The 20,607-nt window shown below is 53.0% G+C and overlaps 2 protein-coding genes and 1 long non-coding RNA gene across 9 annotated transcripts in view; 2 read left to right on the forward strand and 1 right to left on the reverse strand.

Annotated features, from left to right (window-relative positions):
* The window catches only part of MEI1 (meiotic double-stranded break formation protein 1), a 63,886-nt gene extending 60,671 nt beyond the window's left edge, over window positions 1-3,215 (forward strand). The window contains exons 28-31 of the mRNA XM_037068003.1: window positions 238-344; window positions 1,823-1,954; window positions 2,140-2,252; window positions 3,079-3,215. Coding sequence (XP_036923898.1) covers window positions 238-344; window positions 1,823-1,954; window positions 2,140-2,252; window positions 3,079-3,124 — 398 coding nt within the window. The 3' untranslated portion in view covers window positions 3,125-3,215. The remainder of the gene's footprint in view (window positions 1-237; window positions 345-1,822; window positions 1,955-2,139; window positions 2,253-3,078) is intronic.
* Window positions 1,385-4,201, reverse strand: LOC119002240 (uncharacterized). Its single transcript, XR_005069714.1, has 2 exons — window positions 4,067-4,201; window positions 1,385-1,948 (listed from the first exon to the last, which is right to left on the reverse strand). It is a non-coding gene; the product is annotated as an uncharacterized LOC119002240 (long non-coding RNA).
* A 43-nt stretch (window positions 4,202-4,244) lies between these two features.
* CCDC134 (coiled-coil domain containing 134) lies at window positions 4,245-20,085 on the forward strand. Of its 7 annotated transcripts, none has more exons than XM_037068007.1 (8): window positions 4,254-4,415; window positions 4,812-4,865; window positions 5,971-6,089; window positions 6,931-7,052; window positions 7,273-7,357; window positions 9,203-9,384; window positions 9,679-9,750; window positions 16,392-20,084. In XM_037068007.1, exons 3-8 carry the CDS (start codon window positions 5,987-5,989, stop codon window positions 16,515-16,517), a joined length of 690 nt encoding a protein of 229 aa, XP_036923902.1. In that variant the 5' UTR covers window positions 4,254-4,415; window positions 4,812-4,865; window positions 5,971-5,986; the 3' UTR covers window positions 16,518-20,084. The 7 variants fall into 7 exon arrangements, with proteins under 7 accessions (XP_036923906.1, XP_036923902.1, XP_036923901.1 ...); XM_037068012.1 differs by having other exon boundaries at window positions 4,280-4,320; XM_037068011.1 differs by lacking the exon at window positions 9,679-9,750 and having other exon boundaries at window positions 4,245-4,415; window positions 4,777-4,865; window positions 16,392-20,085.
* The last annotated feature ends 522 nt before the right edge of the window (window positions 20,086-20,607 follow it).

Here is a 20,607-nt window from a genome sequence, read left to right on the forward strand (position 1 = left end):
GAGCTCTTCCTGTTGCTTGCCTCCCTCAATAGTGGGATATGTGGTCTCCCTGAGCCAGGCCACAGAGGTTGATAGAAACCCAGGCAAGAAAGGAACCTCCTTGGGTCGCCCGTCCAATACTCTGCCTCTAGCTGAGGAGCCCTTTTTGAGCCAATAGGAGAAAGTCCTCCTTAGTAATGTTTCAAGACGTTTGGAAAAGCAGCACCAACAGCCCATGGTGACTGGTGTTTCCTATAGCACTACACGTGGCCTCCCAGCCCTGGAATCGGTTTCTACTGTTTACCCTCCTGGATGCTGGAGAGAATTCTTTCCTCAGGCCTGAGATCTTAAGGCTCATGACTGTGGTAAGTGCAGAAAGGATGGTCTTGTGGTCTGAATAATGTCATGAGCTGGATGGTCCTGAGGAGGCCAGGGTCACCTTAGTTTTAGGTAACCCTAATCCTCAAAAGGTAAAGGGGGCTGGCTAGGCCTTCACCCTGCAAAAGGCCTTCACTCTGCTCAGAGAATTCCTCTGAAGGCCCACATCTCCCCACCCCAGAAGAGCCGGATATTCTCATTCACTCCCTCATAAAACATTGACCAGAGCCGGCCTGCCACATGCCAGGTCCTATACTAGGGACCAGAGATGCTGAGGAGCCAAATGCTCTGCCTTTAAGGATCTCTGTCTAGAAAAGGAGATAGACAAGGAAACTATAGTTAAAGTGTGAGTGGTTATTAGTGGTTATTAGTGGTCAAGTAGAAGAGATGCTAAGGGCCTGGTTCGCCGTAAGTGCCCACTGAATAAACAACAATATTTGGAGAACTTCCGGGTTAGTGAACACTTAGAGATTTGGGGCGTGGAGCATCTGGTTAAGCATGGAAGCTGTGTGTCCTTACATCGTACCTCGACCTGTGCATCTCTTCCATTTGGCTGTTCCTAAGTTATATCCTTTTATAATAAATTGCTGATCCAATGAGCAACAAAGGCCCAGAGAATTTAAATAATTTGCTTAAAGTCCACACAGAGACTTTCTGCTCTCAGGCAAATCAGGGATTCTGGCTGTGTCTACCTTGTAGCTCCACTGTCTCCACACGGGGGCTCTATGTTTGCTGCTGAGTAGCAAAGGAATCATGGAAATGGCATACTGGCTCCTGCCTAACTACAAATGGGTGTTCCAGGAAGGAGGGAAAGGCAAGGTGTGAATGAGTGCCTCCTACAAGCTGTCATATAGTAGGTGCTCAATAAAAAGCAACAGTTATGAAAAAAAACCCCAAAACAGCAAGCATGGAAATGATAGTGAAGTAGATCAGTGAATAAATCAGGGCCAGGTTGGGAAGAGAATAGGTGACTCTGAAGAAGAGAGGAAGTACTCTGCTAGTGCTGGGAGGAGGAGGTGAATAAAAATGTAGTCAGCACGTGGTGCCTGTCTTTAAAATGAAAGATCATTAGTGAACATAACATTTTAGCTGAGGCTTGAAGGATTAATAGGCAAAGAGGAGGAAATGTAACCCAGGTAGTGAAGTGAGAGCAGAACACAATGTGCGTATGGTGGTATGTTTGGGTAATCACATATAGTTCATTTTGGCTACAAGTGTGAGGTGCAAGGCCAGGAGTGGGGGGTTACTGAAGGGTCACCTATCTCAGGGTCTGAAGTCTGCCTCATTTACCCCACTCTCCCATGGCACGACCCCACCCCTGCTCACTAACTCTAAGCTCCTTGAAGTCAGGGTGCTGTAGGTACAGATCTGCATCCTCAGCCCAGCACTGAGCACAGCAGGGGTACAGGCAACGTCTGTGAATGGAAATGCTGAATTGCTGCATGTTTGGGGCTTCTCGGGCCAGTTTGTGCAGTTCCAGAGCAGCAGCATCCTCTCTCATGAAGAGGTGGGTCTTGTTCTGCAAGGCGCAGCTTTGGCTGACCTCTCCACCCTCTCGAACACCACACTCCAGGCTCTGCGTGGTTTCCTCCTGCAGGTGTGTAGGGAGGGGATGTGTGTAGTCACTGAGGCCAGACCCTCTATACCCTCATCTCAGTGGAGGGCGGGGGCTCCGGCCACAGCAGCCAATGGTGGGTCAGGAGTACAGGGGGTGGAGGGTAGAGGCCCTGTGTGGAGTAGGCTCTGAAAAGGCCTGTCTTCCCTGTCTGCTTCTTCCCTCAGGTCCAGAGCATGGGCCTCCTGGCTGATCATAGTGTGGCCCAGACACTGCAGGCCTCCTTAGAGGGCCTTTCCACTAGTGCCTCCTCCACCCAGCCCCCCCTGCAGGACATGCTGTATCCTTTCTTGCATCTAGGAGCTTTGGTCTGGGCAAGACCTACGCCATGAGCTAGGCTATGAGATGGTGTGGCATCATACTTCAGGACATAGAGGTGCACTGTCTACAGCCCTGTCCTCTAAAGCAAGCAGGGGTCGATGAGAATAATTAATAGTGATAGCAATGACAATGACTTGTTCTGTTTATTAATAAAGATCCTACCAAGAGCCAGTCACATTACATGCACTGCATCTATCCTCATAGCAGCTAGGAGTATTAATGTATAACTTAGAACAGAGAAGTTAAATGACATGCTCAGGATCACACAGTGGTAGCTGTGATCACCAGGATTTGATCACCAGGATTTGATCATAGATTTATTTATTTGTTTCCAAAGGCACATCACCAAACTAAGAAAGGAGCTAGTTCTTCCCTAGGAGCTTTGGAGAAAGTTGCCCAGTGCAGTTGGCACAGGTGCTTCCCTCTCTGCCCAAGATGGTGCTGGGTGACTGGCTTGTTCTGGAGAAAGCCTGGGGTTATAAGCAGTGGTCAGAGACCCTCTGGGGATTGTTGTAGTGCTCCAGAGACACTTTGGTCAGGAGGTGTGTGTGTGTGTGGAGGTGCTTGCTCCCCATCCTACTGGCTGCCTTCCTGGCCTTCTTTCCTTTGTCTGGGGAATAGTCCCCTATTGTGATAATTACCTAGCCCAGGTGTGCAGGTTCCAATTTTAGAATCCAGCCCACTATACTCAGGAGCACCTCTGTTCATCTGACAGTTCTTACCCTTTTGGGGCCCTGGAATTGTGGTTCTCCCATGGTTGTTCTCCTCTCATGTTTTGCTGCCAGCTGCCTGGGAGGGGTGGCTGTATCCCTGTCCCACATCAGAGGCTGACCCTCAACAACTGAAGACCCAGAAACAGAGGACTGAGACCTGGAAAAGACAGTAGGGGCACCATGGTTTGGGGAAATGGATGACAACTGCAGCCATTCATCTGGAGCCATTTACTCATCAGGAAATAAAATGATATTCACATGCCTGCGTGAATTCTCTAAAAACCTTTCACTCTCATCTATCTTGGCCCCTTCCAGCTGTTTTGTTAGTCAGGTGTTTTGTTAGGCCATCCAAAGGATGGATGGCCTTCTCAGGGAAAGAGAGGGCGCGATTTGTCCTCCTAACAAATAAAGAAAGCACCACTGCTAGCTGGGTGCCTCAGTTGTACCCAGAAAACACTATCAATCCTCAGGGCTGGAAGGCCCATGAGAGGCCATGTGTTCCTCACTGCTGTTATTCAAGTGCTCTCAGAGGCATTTTACCTGCTGCCTCACCTCGGGTGGAGGTGGGGAGAATTTCCAGGCAAGGAAGCTGAGCAGATCAAATCCTTCTCAGCCTTCGTAGCTGAGCGGAACTGAACCAGCCCAGCCCTTCTCTGGCTAAAGAAAGTCCTCTGTTCCTTTAACAGCTCTCCTTGGAGCTTGTGTGCCAACGCGAGCAGTTCAAGTCTGCGCTCCGTAACTGCCCACTCCTGTTCCACGCTCAGCCCACGGGGCCTGTAGCTCCTTTCTAGAATACCTGCCTGCGAGGGTCCCAGTGCCAGGACTGACCCTGCCAAAAGTGGTTTTAACTCCGTCCTAATGAACAGACAGGGAAGCCCCGTATACACAGGACTTAGAGCTTGGTGGGCCGGAGGGGCGAGCGGGGGATACGCCAACTCCGCACTGCTGGTTACTTAAAAAAAAAAAGTGGTAGTCACGACCCACTAAACTGATTTTGCCGAAACCCTGTCACATGACGACAGTTTCGGGGAGGGTGCAGGGCCCCACTTTGCTGACGCACCCTCTACGTTGGGCGCCGACTGAACTTCCTCCAGTCCGATCTTTTTCGAGCCCCACACTCCGGAGCTCCACGCACCGAAGCCCAGGTGTTCGGGACACGACTTCAGAGAACCTCGCTCGCGACAAGCCCTAGAGACCCGCGAGGCGGAGCCGGAAGTGAGGTCACTGTCGTGCGCGTCGCGGCCCGCGTTCATTGGCCTGGAGTGGCGCGGTGGGCGGGACGGCGGTGGGCGGTCCCCACGCTACCGCTCCCTGGTACTGTGGGGTTCTACTCATTTGCCGGTGTCCGGGCGGACGTAAAAGGTGCATTCCTAGGGCTTGCGGCTCCCCCTTCCCGCAGCCCTGGCCTGGTAGGTGGGAGTCGGGTCCCGGACAGGTAGGCTCCCGGTTGGTGTGGGAGAGAGAGCAGTGGGAGTTAGGACTCTCCTCCTCCTTTTGGAAAGATTCTTCTCCTTCCGGAGCCCCGAAGGCTGGAGTCAGCTTTCGGAGTCTGCGAGCCCAGATAGCTGGCTCAGGCCTGGCCCGCCACTACCCTGCTACTCTTGCAGAATGGGTTCAGAGTAGTTCGAGGAGCTGGAAAGAGCTCTAGGGACGCACAGGCAGGGAGCAGGATTGGGAGGCCAGAAAGTGGAAATAACGGGAGGGAAGGCAGACCCTTCCCCACGCAGTCTGGTTTTTTGGCTTTTCTTTCCCACTCTTCCCCTGCTTCAGTCATTATCTGCTGTCTGATAACCCCCTGCCCCCAGGTTCTCTTCTAGCCTGTGTCCAGTTCCCTGGAGTCTTGGGTGTGACGTTGGAAGGTAGGGGGTTCTGGGTGAACTTGGACTACTTTTCATTCTTTTGGTTTCAGTTACATCACCTGTGTGTGGTCGGGGAGTTCTCGGTGACCTCTGCAGGATCTTACCGTCAGTAACTGTGCACATCTCTCCCCTGGGACAGGTGTCCTGGTAGAACAGTGACCTGCTCTGAGATAGTCTATGCTCATTTAGACTCTTGGTTTAGCCTGGGAATGTTTGAGTGACTGGGCAGTTACCTCACTTTTCTGTGCCTTGGCTTCCATGTTGGTGAAATTGTGTCCCTGTCATCTGAACTGAGGCCTTATCTGACCACTATTTAATATTGCACACCACTAACTTCTCATTCTTCTGTGCTTGTTTTACAAGTTTAGTGGTTATCTCTTACTCCTACTAGGGAGATACTACAATGAGTGTAGGGAATTTTGTCTTATTCACCGGTGTATTCCCAGCTCTAAAACAGTGACTGGAACATGGTAGGTACTCAATAAATCATTGGGGCATGTTGCCTGGATAGGAGTAGGTGTTGCTTGTGGTGCCTGAGGTTCCAGAGTAAGTAACATGCCTTTTAGCCCAAGGCTGTCCTGCTTGCCTTCCTGCTGTGTGTCCCTTCCTTTCTGAAGGAAGTCAGGAAAGGAAGGAAACACCTGAAGTTTCACACCCCCTCTGACTGCCTGGGCCTCCTTGACCAGCTACCTTCCTGGGAGGCCAGGATGGAGGGCAGGGGGTTGAGAAGGAATGATATTGACCAGCCTCTTACCCCTATTTTACATTGAGAAAGCTGAGGCTCAGAGAGGCTGAGCAATTTGCCCAATGTTCCACAGGAAGAGCGAGGATTCCAGCTCAGAGCTCCAGATGCTGAGCCCCATTCTCTAAGCCAGCATCGCTACATCGCTGGCATTTATCTTCCTCCTTCCTGCCTATTGTCCCACGGTCTTTATTCTGTCTGCTGGTCACAGGCCCTGGGCTAGGGACTGGGACTCCAGGGCTTCCCAAAGTTGGGTTCTTGGTACTTGGAGGCTATGCAATGTCAGGGGAAGTTGCCATTCATTTCCTCTGTTTTACAGAACACCAAACTCCAGATCTCATTTTGTTTCTCTGGGTTGCCTAGCTCCAGGGTCGTGGATATGGACCTCTTCCAGTTCCTGGTCTTCCTGTTTGTCCTGCTAGTGTCTGGGACAGGAGTCACAGGCTCCTTGCGGACCTCCCTGGACCCGGGCCTGGAGATCTGTATCCTTGGGCGTTGGAGGTGGGGTTCATGAGCTGTGCCTGAGGGGTCTGTAATGAGGTCTTCATACTCACAACCTCTTGGGGCATCCTAGGGGTGGATCAGGTCCGCTGACGGGAACAAGGGAGAACAGGTAAGGTGCTCTCATCAAACCTTGATCAAGTCCACTGTCTTCTGAGTCTCAGTTTCCCTGTTGTGTTCAATGGAGACGATAAGGCACATCTCAGAGCCACAAGGGCTCTGAGAATTATACATATGTGTCTAGCACCTTGCGGGTGAGACCCTGGGCAGGGACTCAGGCGCTGGTATATTGGGCGACCTACTATGGGTCAGGCCTTGGGGACACACAGATGAGTGAGGACCAGTCCCTGGCTTTGAGGCCTTCATAGGCCTCACATTGTACTTTGTGATCTGTGCTTTGATGTGGAACATGGGAGAAACACTGTGCTCTGGCTTCTGAACCGGATCTTGAAAGAATAAAGACTCATAGAGAAGGGTTGGAGGCATAGTGTGCAGTGTGAGCAAAGGAGCGGAGGTTCTGGGCACAGCGAATGGTTTTAGGAGTTGGTGGAAAGACTGTGGGGGAGGAGTGGGCAGGGGCCAGGTCCTGAAGGGTTGTGTTCAGGCTCTTGGGTGTGGGATCCTTTGTGAACTGGACAAATGATACATTGCAGGGTGCAAGAACTTCCCAGTTTGTTACTTCCATGGGGGGCCGGGCCTCAGGCATGGGCGTTTGTGGCCTTTGTAGGTATTTGCTGGTCAGGAATGGGCCTTTTGGGTTGTGACCACTGGATTATCCAGGCAGGCGTGCTGGTGCCAGCTCCTTAACCTGCTGCTGCTCAGACAAGAAGCTGTTTGAGGTTAAGCGGCGGGAGCAGCTATCGGCATTGAAAAACCTGGTTCAGCTGAATGACGTCCACCAGCAGTACAAGATCCTCGATGTCATGCTCAAGGGGCTCTTTAAGGTGCGTACAGGCATGGGGCAGCTCATGGCAGATCTAGCGTTTGATCTGGGAATCTTTGTGTCTTTGATCAACTGAAGGATGAGTAGGAGTTCCTTAAGGGGATGGGGTTCAGTGGGGGAACTTCGTGCACAAAAGATCTGAAGTGGAGTTTAAGTAAATGGGGCCATGGCTGGTCTGGGAGGCGTCTGCAAAGCCACTCAGCCAGGTGGGGTTCCCTCAGGTGCTGGAGGACTCCCGGACAGTGCTCATCGCTGCGGACGTGCTGCCAGATGGGCCCTTCCCCCAGGATGAGAAGCTGAAGGATGGTACAGTCTTCCCGATCTCTCCCTCCCCTCCCTCCCACCTTGACCATCTCTAGTTGTTTTTCCCCTTCTGTGTTTGTCACTCTTCTTTTCTCTCCGGTGTCCCCTTTGGTGGATGCACTAGTATGTGGTTCTCCAAGAACTCCTGGGCTTCAGGGCCAATTTCTGTGTCTCTGATACACATGTGTTCCTCGGTGCTGCCCTCTGCTCGGAGCAGGGGAACCAGGGAGGAAGTTCTTCCCACTCCCACTGCGGGGATCCTTGCCTTCTCCACCAGCCTAGCCCTAAGGACACAGGTGGCAAACACACGGCCCTTGGGCTGAATCCGGCCCTCCGCCTTGTTTTATACAGCCTGGTACCTTGTTTCTACTCGGTGGCAGCGCTGAGCTCCTTGCCCCTAGTTAAGGAGTAGTTACATTCATACAGTCCTAAAATACATTTGGCCCTTTGAAGGCAACCACAAGGCTGATCTGGCTGCCGGTGAAAATGAGTTTGACACCCTGCTTAAGTGGGTAGAGAAGGCAAGGGTTGCTCCCATTTACAGGAGAAAAAACAGGCCTATTGAAGTGACTGGGCAGTGGGAGCAGTTGTCCACACTCTGTTACTGTTCTAAAAGCCCCAACCCCCTTACATTTTTTTTTTGAGACTACTTGGGACAAACATCAATAAGTAAGGTAAAAGAATATTCTGTGTCCCTTTGTCCCCTCTTCCAACTCTCCAGGGGTAGTTTTCCCAGTAATGGGTAACATTTTGACAATAAAATGTCTTAGATTACACCGAGGGAGGTTGGAAGTAGCCTTTACGTAGTCAGTGGTAGATGCTTTTACAGATACCTCTCATCTCCACCGTAACTGAGGAAGTTACGAATATCTTGGTTCTTCAACCAGGCTGACTCCTGAGTTCAAGATTGTTCTAAAGCCCCGGGGTCTGGCCCCCTTGGCTCAGACCCAGCTTGGCATATCTTTGGAGGAGTCTGCTTATCTCTGTGTCTGGCCTGATCGCTAACAGGAGCTGCCGCCAGGGCTGGGTCTGCACTTAGGCTTCATGCTAGCCTGGCTCTAGGGGCCCTCCATCATGGTGGATGCTGAACTTAGTCTGAACTGACTGACCTACTGACCAGAGGAAAGCTGTTAGTGGGGAAATTGGTGAAATTCAAGTGAGGTCTGTGGATGTGTTGTATTGATGTTAATTTCCGGGTATAGATTGTCATGCAGTGGTCATGTAAGATGATAATGATAGAGGAAGCCATGTGAAGGAAATTTGTGGTATATTATGTAAGTCTAAAATTATTTCAAAATAAGTACTTAAGCCTTTAAAAGAAAATAAAACCGAAAGAATATTTTTAAAAGACAAACCCTGGCGTGTTCCCTGGCCATCCTACCCGACCTGAAGCCTCGCTGACGCTGGTTGTGCTAACACCAGGCTCTGGACATTTGAGTACCAAGTTGCAGAGAATAGGGCCCAGCAAAAGCCTCATGTGATGCGTCTGTTTCCCTGTGCAGAATGACACCCTCCTCTCATCCCCACAGCAATGAGTCCTCTAAGCCATGCAATACAGGGGAAAGAGCCGGGCCTTGGCAGTCACAATAGGGTTTGCAGCCCAGGTTACACTCGCTTTCTCCCGTGTAAAATGGGAACAGCCTCCCCATCTCCTAGTGGTCATTAGAGGATTCAGTGATCTGGTGGGCATAACACCCTTAGCATGGAGTGCACCTTTGGGCAGCAGGCATTGGTGCCTCCTCTGCTTAGTGGGCTTGGTGGGCTCCATTCTGTGGGAGGTGCCTGGGCTGGCCCGGAGGGCAGTAGAAGGGCATGTGCACCGGGCACTCATCAGGGTCTTCTCGCCAGCTTTCTCCCAAGTGATGGAGAACACGGCTTTCTTCGGTGACGTGGTGCTGCGCTTCCCAAGGATCGTGCACCATTACTTTGACCACAACTCCAACTGGAATCTCCTCATCCGCTGGGGTATCAGCTTCTGCAACCAGTCGGGTGTCTTTGACCAGGGGCCCCACTCGCCCATCCTCAGCCTGGTAAGGACTGGGTTGGAGGCGGTCCAGAGCCCTGTCTCCCAGAGTCCAATGAGTCTCGCAACTGCCTGCAGCTGGGCCTGAATGTCAGCCCTTGGTTGTGTTTTCTGTGAGCAGCCTCGGGGTACCTTGAGGTGCCATCCTAAGGGGTTCTGTGCTGATTTCAGTTGCTAGGGGTCATCCCTGGCCCACATCTGCCCAAGTCTTGGGCCCTGGGTTCCAACATGGAGGGAGTGCCTCATGGGTGAGCAAGACACAGGAGAAGGCAGAGGATGACTAGCTTTTCCTCATCTGCAGATGGCCCAGGAGCTGGGGATCAGCGAGAAAGGCTCTGACTTCCAGAACCCATTTAAAGTAGATCACACAGAGGTGAGCTGTGGGGGCTGTGGCCATGTTTGTCTGCCTCTGCTGGGCCTTGGGAAGCTAGGTCCTCCAGGGGGTTGGGTGCCTGAGGTAGAGCCTGAGGGTCTTAGACTTGGAGCCAGACGTGCCCGGATCTGGATCCAGGAACTGTCACGCACTCACTGGTGCCTGCAGGCTTCCCCTGTGTTAGCCTCGGGCTGCCTGTCTGTTCTCGGCACGGGGACCCCAACTGTGGGGCAGTCAGAGGCTGTGAACACTCCCTTCTCCGTGTATTGTAGACATGGCACAGCAGGTAAGTGTGAGGGAAGCCAAGGGAGGTCAGGTCATGCTCTTCTCTGTCATTGAGTCTGTGATCACCCAGCCGGGCTTCTGTCCTACATTTTCCTACATCCTAGGGGGCTGAGGTGGGCTCTGAGGGCTGGAGGCTATGGGGTAGGATGACAGGTAGGGGCACACAGTAGAGGAGAGGATCAGAGGTGGCATGGGGACAGAAGGGCAGGAAGGAAGGGCTAGAGAACTGGACTCCTCAAATCACGTCTCACCCCTGGTGCAAGAAAGGGAGGGGTGTCAGGGTCTGCAAGGGGCCTCAGATTTTCCACCTTGCTTGCCGGCTAACAAGCCAGCCTGCTACGGTTGCATGGATACTGACGTCAGAGATATCAGAATGTACTATAGCACAAGCAGTGTCCAGAGTAGGGGCTCGGTCATGTTGGTTCCTCTTGTTCCCTGAGTCCCACGGGGATGACAAGAGGGGCCCAGGTAGATGCCACACAGGCAGTGGTTTACATCGTAGCTGAAGAAGACCAAGCTTGGCACATTTACGACTTTTATAGCAAACGTTCGGGGGGTGGGGTGTGGTGAAGACAGCACCTCATCCTTCAAGGTTCTCTGCAAACACAGTCTTGAGAAATGGCCCAGGTGCAGAGTGGTCAGGGCTTTGCATTCTTGGTGCACCCAGCAAGAACATGCAGAGACACGCAGGGCCACATGGACATCCTCCCCAGCAGTCAACCCTTCGGCCCTGTGTGTCGTGGCTTAACTCGGACTTCCATGTGAACGTGCTGCTCAGTCTCTTAAGCTGACCAATAGAGGCTAGGATCAAATTTGTTCAATTTGTCTCCTGCTACATTTAGTTAAGGCTGCCATCAACACGACTAAGCAGCAGGATGAGGCCAGCCTGCAGTATTGATCTCAGCTGTGTGCTCCAGGGTCCCGGACTCAACTGTGATCAGTTTGGGGGGAACCAGTAGGTCTTACTCTAGACAGTCAGATGTGGTTGAAGGCCAATCTCTCTTCATTGTCACCCACCCAACAGTGTAGACTGACCTGCTGGTCTTTGTTGTTATTGCCAGTAATTACGAGGGCAGCACAGGGACCTGCAGAGGCCCCCAACCCCAGTGGAGAGGTACTCCGTGGCCCACAGTCTCCCACGCGTTACACTGGATATGGGACACCATTACATTTTTTGGCCGAATCCCAAGTGCCACTGCGCAGTTGCAGCCTCCGTTGCCCTGCATTCAGAACCCGGGGCCATCCAGGCGTCAGGAGGAGAGGGGTTTGGATCGGGCAGAGTGAAACAGGCTGTGCTGGCCTGTATGACTGTACAGGGTCACTCTGGAGCTGACTTTGATGGCATCAGGCACACTGGAGTAGTTCCGTACTGACCATGTCCACATCAGTTTTTCTGTCACGTGCTTGAGAATGACACATCCAGCCGCTGGTCAGGTGGTCATCTGCAGCTGCCCCTTGGCTTGGGCAGCCCCTAGGACTGTTTTGCCAAGTGGCGGTGCTGGATCTACGGCACAGAAAGGATTAACTGTTCTTCGCATTTCCTCGGCCCTAAGGCGTTGTGCTGGATGCTGGGATTATTGCTACAAGACTGGTGTGCCCCATCCCAGTCATCCCCCACTCTCACCTAGACCTTTGTCCAGAAGGGTCAGATGGGAATGAGACAAGGGCATTTTTACCGCATTTGCAGAGGCATATCATATCTCCATCTTGGTCCACGTGGGCCGCTGTAGGGGGACTTAGCAAGGCATATACTCAACCAGTGGACATTATCCTAATGATCTGGGGCCATACTGTTCCAACCTGGGACTCCAGGTCACCAAACCAGAAGTGCAGAGTCGGCTTTGTGCCAGCCCGTGGTGGCAGGTGTGCTGCCACATCCACTACGGTGACGCCTGCACATGCTGGCTTGATCCGCCGTTGGATCCTGTTGGTCTCATCAGAGAAAGGGCCTCACCGTGGGCATCTAAGTGAGTGACACAGACTGCCCAGATGTTTCTATGGTTAACAGCCCCAAAAAGGGGTGGCTATTTTCAATGTGCCAGTCTGTCGTCTTGTGGGCAGCAGACCAAATGGAAGGACATTGACAACAGCTGGTAAAAATGCAACATGCCTGGTCACGAGGAGCATTGCCTAGGCAAAGGTGACGGCTTCAATTCAGATCATTGGGTGGCTGGCCTTTGCGGCAGCTGGCTGATGGCTCTGCCACCCATAGACAGCCGTGTCAGGGGTCCCCCACTGCACTCCCAGGTTGATGATTTGCTAGGACTGTGTGTATAGTTGCGCTCTATTGTGGCAATGGCGAAAACCCACAAAGCAAAATCAGCAAAGGGCAAAGGCGCAAGGGCGAAGTCTGAGGGGAACCAGGCACAGGCTGCCCATCCCCTCCCCGTAGTGTACAGAGCACACTTATAATTCCCCCAGCAGCAATTTGTGACAGCATGTGTGGAAGTTGTCTGCTGGGGAAGCTCATTAAAGACTAATGCCCAAGGTTGTTATTGGGACTGGGTCACACAGGCACCCTCTGCCTGGCACACACCAAAACTCCAGACTCCTGGGAGGAAAGCAGGCATTCAGCATAAACCACAGCTCAGGCCCCATGAGCTGCTCTTGTCAGAGTGGCAGGAGCCCTCCCAGAATCCCAGTTCCCAGATGCCAGCCACGGGCCAGCCTTGGAAGCAGGCCTCTCAGAGGGTAGCAGCGAGGTAGGCTCCGCTAACCCTCTTCTGCACAGCACCATTGGCTAGTAATTTGGCTGAACTGTCAGTGGGCCAGGACTGAGTATTTAGGGTAATTTGTGAGTTTAGGGTCCTGTTGAACCAGTGGTTTGTCACCCCTTTGTGTAAGCCCAAGATGACGTGTTTGGTCAAGGCTGCTTATAGCAATCACAGCCCTGTTAAATGGTCCTGGTAAGGAATAGCCAAGGCTGGGTTCTTGGTGGACCTGGCGAGAACATGCAGGGATGCTTAAGACCACAGCAGATTGCCTTTCCCAGTGCAGAGTGCCCACAGGGGTGCCATATGGCTGTGACGCTGGCCGTCCTCACCCTGCAGGTCATACATAGGTGCCCTGCACAGGTCAGGGGTGAGAGTGTGGGCCTCAGAGAGAGTGGGCTCCAGGTAGGTTTAGTTTAGCTTCATCATAACATGCCCGCTCTGCTTGGACAGAACCAGAGCTGCAACATGCTTTCCTTACTTCTTCGAATCTAGGGACAGCCCCAAGGTTTTACACATTAATTTTTTTTTAATTTATTGGTTTTAGAGAGAAAAGAAGAGAGAAAATTGCTTTGTTGTTCTAGTCACTTAAACACTCACTGCGTGCTTCTTGTATGTGCCCAGATCAGAGATTGAACCTGCAACCTTAGCATATCGGGACGATGCTCTAACCAACTGAACTAGCCAGCCAGGGCTTACACACTTTTATGTCCATCATGGACCGGTCTACTGGCATAGCCCAGGCTTGCTCATCTCCCATCATGCACTTTCTCTACACTAGCGAGTGTTCCAGGGGCCTCCCCCACTGTATGCAGATATCACAAGCTCCAACTTGTGTCAGGCTGAGTGCTGGCCATTGTCCCTCTCCCTGCCCTTCAGATGCTGATAGTCTAATGGGGAAGGAGGCAGAGAAGCACGGTCTCAGTCCAGCGTGATCACTGTGTCAGTGGAGGAGGGGAGTGATGAGCGTGGGACCCCTGAGGAGGCCTGGCCCAAGCCTCTGCTGGTACCTGGGGAAGGCTGTGGGATAAGAGCTGCCAGATGTACTCAGGGAAGACCTTCCAGGCAGAAGGACCAGCTTAAACAAAGGCTTAGAGACACGGCCCGTTCCTTCATTCCACATTTAGTGAGCACCTACGGACTCACTGCTGCTAGAGAAACAGACTAGTCCCGCTCCCGCTGGGGAGGACGTTCTAGTTGGAGGGGACAGGCAGTCAATAAAAATATACACTGAGAGGTGGCGACCATGGCTGTGGAGAAAAACATGGGTGGGGTGTGGTTAAGGAATCCCGGGGTAGGGTGTAGGTAAGTGTTGTCTTGCATGACGGGATGCAGAGGGTCTCAATGAGAAGAGAGAAGGGAGAGTCAGCGTGTCTTCGAGGGTGGAAGGAGAACTTTCCTGGCTGAAGGAACAGCAAATGCAAAGGGCCTGAGTTGGAAATTTGTTTGGAGGGGTGAGGAGAGCAAGGAGGTGAAGTCAGAGTTGTTGGCCAGGTCATAAGGCCCTTGGAGGGTGTCCAGGAACCTTGGCATTTTACCCTAAGAGACGTGGAGAGCAAGCAGGGTGACGGGCTCTGACTTACCCCTTTAAAGGATCTGGCTGCTGTGCAGTATCTAAGGGAATAGTCTGGGGGGGGCAGGGTGGAAACAGGGACACTGGTGAGGAGGCTTCTGTGTGGGAGTCGGTGGTGGCTTGGACTGGGTGGCAGCGGTCGGGCTGGTGCGGAACGGTGAGATTCTGGTTCCGCCTGAAGGCAGAGCCAGCAGGACCTGCTAAGGAAGCAGATATGCAGTGAGAGAGAAACATTAAGGATGACTGGAAGACTTTAGGCCTGAGCACGTGGAAGAATGGGGCTGCCGTTTTCTAAAATGGGCCAACTGGTGGGAGCAAGCTGGGGGCTGGCTGGGGAGCCAGGCTTTGTTTGTGAACCTGGTGAGCATCTGAATCGAGATGCCAGGGAGGCAATTGGCTACATGACTCTAGATTTCAGGGGAAGGGCTGAAGCTCAGATTACAAATGTGAGTCATGCATGCAAAGAAAATATCAAAATCCGTGTCCAGGAGGCCATCACGGGGCGGGGGGGGGGAGGCGGGGGGCGGGGGAGAGGGTCGGGGCAGATGGAGAAGCAGAGTGAGGGCTGAAGCCTGAGATGTGGCTGCAGTTGGAGTTTGAGGGAATGAGGAGGAGCTAGCAAAGAGCCCCAAGAAAGAACAGGCAGTGTGAGAGTGGTCAACCCAAGAGGCGTTTCCCAGAGGTCGCATGAAGACAGTTGCAGGAAGGAGTTATGGGCCTGTCAACCTCCGTGGAGAGGAGCGGTTAGGAATGCGAGACCTGAGGCCTGGGCACTGGATTTAGCAATATGGAGGCCATCAGAGATCCTCACAAAGGCTGTTTTGGTGGAAGGGTGAGGACAAAAGATTGGATTTCCAGAAGATGAGGGGAAAGGAAGTAGACGCAGGAAATGGAGCCAACCCCTTTGAAGAGTTCATTTTTCCGGGGAGCGGAGCAGTGGGAGAGTAGCAGGAAGCAGTGTGGGCTTGAGGGGAATTTGAGTTTAGTCAGTGGAAGAGGCTGCTGGTACCTCTGCATTTTGACGGCAACGACTCACAAGGGAGGAAGGACCGATGATGGCGTCGAGATAGGAGGGTGGCCCGGCCTCCGTTGCCAGGCAGCATGAAGGGCCCACTTGAGTTTAGCACCAGGAGTTTGAAGTAGGCATTAGCCCGGGCTCCCCTTCTGAGGCTGAACAATCTGGGGCCCACTGGCCTTTCCCCAGCCAGAGCAAGAAGGGAGGGGGGTGGCCTAATGGGTCTCCTAGCTCCTCATCTCCCCCAAGAGGACCAGAGTTAACTCAGAGGGACAGGAGGTAGAGTGTGGTGGGGGAAGCACTGTTCATGAGGACAGGGCTGCTGCAAGGGTGTTGGGGAGATTCAGCCATGCCAGGTTGGGGGCACATCTGGGACATATTAGTGGAGGTGCCAGGTGGGCGCTTAGATATGGGGTACACATTTCAGGGGTAACTGACCGTATAGATGGGACAGAAGCCTGGGTTTGGAGAGAGTACGGGGAAGGGAGTGCAGGGCCTGGGGTTGCACTTTAAGAGTACCCCAGCTGGAGTGTTCTCACCCCCATCCCACTCCTGCTCACCCTGTGTTCCCGCTTCCTCACCAGTCACCACCCTCCACCATCTAGTCTTCTCTTCCTCCCACCTGCTTTCCGGGGCCTGTCAGTTTGACCTGTGACCCACCTGCCTCCTATGCACTCCCCACCTAGGCAGGCAGGCAGGATGCACGCCATCTCTCATCCTCAGTGGTGTGCAGCCAGGGTTTGGGGGTGTGGTCCATTGTCAGCCCTGTCACCCTGGGGGGAGTCTGTTTACTGTTTCTCTGATGCCAGCGCAGGTTCACACTTCGCCCCCGTCCCTCTGCCTGGAATGTCCTCCCTCCCTCACCCTGTTTGCTGTCAGCCTCTTAGGATCCACTAGCAGTTGTCCCCAAGCCCATTGAACCATCTCCATGTCTGCAGGCTCCCTGAGGGCAGGGCCGTGGCTAAGCAGCCTTCCTGCCCCCACAGCCCGCAGTGGCCCAGCTCACGGGAAACTGCTGCCAGCGGACTAAATCAGACCGCTCTGCTCTTGCCCTCAGTTCATCTCTAGCACTGACCCTCTCCAGAAGGCCCTGAGAGAAGAGGAGAAACGCCGGAAGAAAGAGGAGAAGCGGAAAGAGATCCGGAAAGGCCCACGGATCTCGAGATCCCAGTCTGAGTTATAGGCCCATGGCAGCCCAGGGTTCAAGAGGCCAGGAGGAAGAGGAGCAGGCAGCACAGCCGAGGTGAAGCAGCGCTGACTGCTTGGTGGTGAGAGCCGGCCCCTGTGAAGGGAGGTCCTGTTGGCTTGGCCCCCTGGAGCTGGCTTTCAGGCCCAGCTGAAGAGGCTGGGCTGCAGAGGCCTGGATTTCCTCCAGGGGCCTCCCTGGAGGGAGCGTGGAGGGGACCTTCAGAGGACACTGTGCTGCAGATCTCACCCTGCGGAGATGCTGGGGGAAGTAGGAGGGGTCCAGGGCTGCACCCTCCCAGCGGGTGAGGACTGATGGCCGGCTGGCTGCTGCCCTTCATGGGGAGGTAGCAGAACCAGGCTCCGAGCCACATGTAGGGGTGCCACACCTGCTGCTGGCTCTACTGTGTCACTGAGCCACATGGCATGAGTTCCAGTCCCTTGCAGAGACACAATAAAAGCCAGCCAACCCTCTGGGCAAGTCACAGCTGGTTTGGGCCCCAGGTAGCTGTGAAGCCCTTTACCAGGTGGGTAACCAGAGGCCCTCAGAGATGTACTGAGCACCTGAGAGGATGTTCCCCCGCATCAGGAGAGCCCCAGGCCCTTGGGAGGTGGGGGAGGAGGGGCAGTGAAGCAGGGCCTTGGCTTGGCTCCCTAATCCCTTCTTAGCACTGTCCTTGAGGGATCAGTGTTGGAAAGGGACGGGAAGGGTCCTAGGAATGTGTTTATCCAAGGTGACCATGGAGCAACATGATCTCTATCCTCCACTATCTGGGGACAGTCAAAGAACAGGCACAGGGAAGTGTTAGACTGTCCTCTCTGGCAATGCTGGAAGACCCTCAGCCTCTGGGCAGGAGGTAGGGGGATAGGCTGCAGCTCTGCAGAAGGCTATGCTTTGTGATGGCAAAGCTGCCCCAAGCTGGATTTGTCAGACGGTGAGCTCTCCGGTTCAGGACGCATGCAAGCAGAAACCTGTGCCACAGCTGCTCCGAGTGAGCAGCTGCCCTTCAGTTGTGCTCTTCCCAGGGAGAGGAGGGAGGGGCTCTGGAGGGAATTCTAGCTCTGTCTCTTCGACCTTGGCAAGCCAGGGCCTGCCTCAACAGGGGAGAGATGTAACTTTCCTGAACCCACCACCACTACCACCACTGTCAAGGCCCAAGGGAGACCCAAGCCTTGTCTCAGCCCGTCAGACTTGCTGAGTGAGCCTGGCCCACCTCTTATCTGTGCTGTGGCTTCATTGATAAAATGAATTTGATAATGTCTGAATTGCTTGCCTAGCCCTTCTCCAAGGCCGGGCTCTGGCTTTTCAGTAACAGGTGTCCTCGGATGGTTCTTCATTGTCCTATAGATTTGCTAAGCACCCACTGTAAGCACAGCCAGAGAGAGGGGCGCAGTCTTCACCTCCGCCCCATCTGGTACCTTTATCCTCCTGGGCTCCTCCTAATACATCTTCCGCCTCTCTCCATCTTGCTTGATATCTTCCTGTCCATCTTCAAATGGTTCCATGTTTTCCCATCTGACACCATCAGAGAAACAGACAGAATAACTTGCTTCACCTCTCTCTTTCCTGTTGCCGCACTGTTGATTGTTGTGGTCACTTGTTCCTGGAACTCCACCTTGAGTCTACTGTAGGCAGAGCCTGTCCACCTCCCCCGCTGGAAGCTGTAGAGACCCTAGGGTACTGTTTGTCCAGCCTCCTTGCCTCTGGGATTCAGTTCTGTGGCTGAGGTGCCACCACCAGCCTGTGTGAGTGGCACTGGTAGAAGCAGTGGCCCCAGGGGGCAGAGGGATTCCTAGTGGCCACACCAGCTCCAGGGGTGCCCAGCGATGTCTTCAGTGTTGCTTTTAGTGTGGTCTTAGACCTTGTTCCCGTATTGAGTTTCCAAGCCCAATCTGAGACACCCATGGAAAGTCTTGGAGTTCCCAATACCCCCTAAGGCAGGTCTTCTCAGCAGTGGCTCTGTTTACACTTGGGGCCACATTCTTCCTTGCTGTGACTGAGGAGGGCTGTGTGTATTATAGGGTATTTAGCAGCATTCTTGGCCTCCGCTCACTAAATCTGTAGTCATCTCCCAGTATGACAACCAACCATGTCTCAGACACTGCTAGATGTCCCCTGGGAGCAAAGCATTCCTGGCCTGCCCACTACCCTTCTTCCTCCCTACCGCAGCCCCCATCCTCCTCTGCTGACCCCTGTCGCTGCCAGGGCAGAGTGATAGTTCTTGAGGATCCGCCCAGGCTTCTGGGCCGCTGTGTTGTCCTGGTTCTCTGCCCTTGGTCTGAGTCTGCTCTGTCTCTTCCTGATCCATCTTTCCTCACCTGCACCTTAAATAAAGAGGTTTTTGTTTGTTTGGTTTTTTTTTTGGTTTCGTTTCTCCCATGTTCTTCTTGACAGCTGCATCCTCTAATACCACAAAGCTCATGGCACTGGTCCTGTTGCCACCTGATAACCCTCAGTCCTGATGTTTCAGCCTATCCAAAATCAAATGTGTTTCCCACCCTAAAGCCTCACCTCTATGTCAAATCATGGGGTACCTACTCTTGCTTAAGCCTGGAAGGAGAGATATCAAAGCTGAATCCAGAAAGATTAGTGGAGGGAGAGGAGACAAGCTCTGGGAGCAGAGGCCTGAAAGTCCTCTGCTCCACCCCTGGCTGGTCCACCCCTGGGAGTCCATCTTGGTTCTCCCAGCCAAGGCAAAATGCCAGCTCAAAGAGCTGTTCAGTTAGGTGAGGTCCAGGGCCAGAAGGAGAACGTCAGTATTTTGCTGAGGCTGTGTCTAGTGCCATCATCTTACATAGTTTCTATGGAGCCTTCATTTGTGTTCCCTTCAGGCTACCTTGCTAGGAACCAGGGCCTCTGGGCATGTTCACCTGGGAGCTATGGGAACAGCTGCAGAAAGGGCAGTGCTGTATCCTCCTACTCAACCTGATGCTCCTGCAGCCTTCTGGGGTGGGGGGGAGGGGGGGGTAGTGTTACTGAGACTGGGGGATGGGAGGGCACTGGACCAAAGTGAGTCATAGGGTGGGCCAGCAGATGGTCACCTCCGCAGTGTAGGGAGCCCTGTGAGAGCCACTGAGAGGTGCAGTTGAAGGTCGCACTGTCCAGGTCCCTAGCAGGGTAGTAGGGTTTGGTTTTCTGTCTCAGAGTGAGACTGGTGTAGTGAACACCAGCTCTCCAACATGTAACGATGAGAACATTTTTGTCTTTTTTCCTACAAGTAAGACTTTATTTATGTTGTACAAGTTTATTATAAAAAGTATATTGAACTATCAAGAAGAAAGTAAAATTCACCCTGTTCCCATAACCTTGACTGACACTCAGCTGTTGGGCCTTCCATCCGTTTGCCTTTCATGTGAGCAAATAAATCCCCGTTTTTTCTATTACAAAAGCTACCTTGTGTGGGCACTTACTCTGCTGCGGGTACTTACGCCAAGTGCTGCTGGCACAGCTGCTGCTGCCCCGGGGCCCTAGTCCATATGGTCTGTTGCCCCAGCCACACCACATGTGGTCCTCTCATGATTTTAGGTTTCATCTTAAATGTCAGAGGCCTTTCCTGACAATCCCACGTCAGGTCCCTTGCTAAAGTTTCATCACACCTGTTACTTTCCCTTGATCACTCATACTATTATGTTATTTATTTTTGTTTATTTGTTTGACATCTGTTTTCTTCACTGGACTGGAAGCTCTCAGAGGGCAGGAACTATTTCCTGCCACAGAGGTGTTCAACAAATGTTACAAAATAAATGTGCAGGTGATCCTCATAACTATGAGAAGGCACTATTTCCATTTTAGAGATGACAAAACCAAGGCTTAGAACAGCCAAACTGCCCAAGGTCACACTGCATGAGTGAGTTCTTATGTCTGCCTCCACACAGCCTCTGTGCTCCTAAGTCCGGACCACAAAGCAACAGCTTCCTCTCGCACTCATAGGGAATTTACTTTTCCCTTTTAACAATACATTGCAGCCCTGACCGGTGTGGCTTAGTGGATCCATTGCCAGCAAGGGGCCAGTCAAGGGGTTCGATTCCTGATCAGGGCACATGCCTGTGCTGTGGGCCAGGTCCCCATTTGGGGGCTTGTGAGAGGC

Source organism: Sturnira hondurensis, unplaced genomic scaffold (assembly GCF_014824575.4).
Source record: "Sturnira hondurensis isolate 20B ecotype Veracruz unplaced genomic scaffold, ASM1482457v3 Scaffold0017436, whole genome shotgun sequence".
NCBI lineage: Eukaryota > Metazoa > Chordata > Mammalia > Chiroptera > Phyllostomidae > Sturnira > Sturnira hondurensis.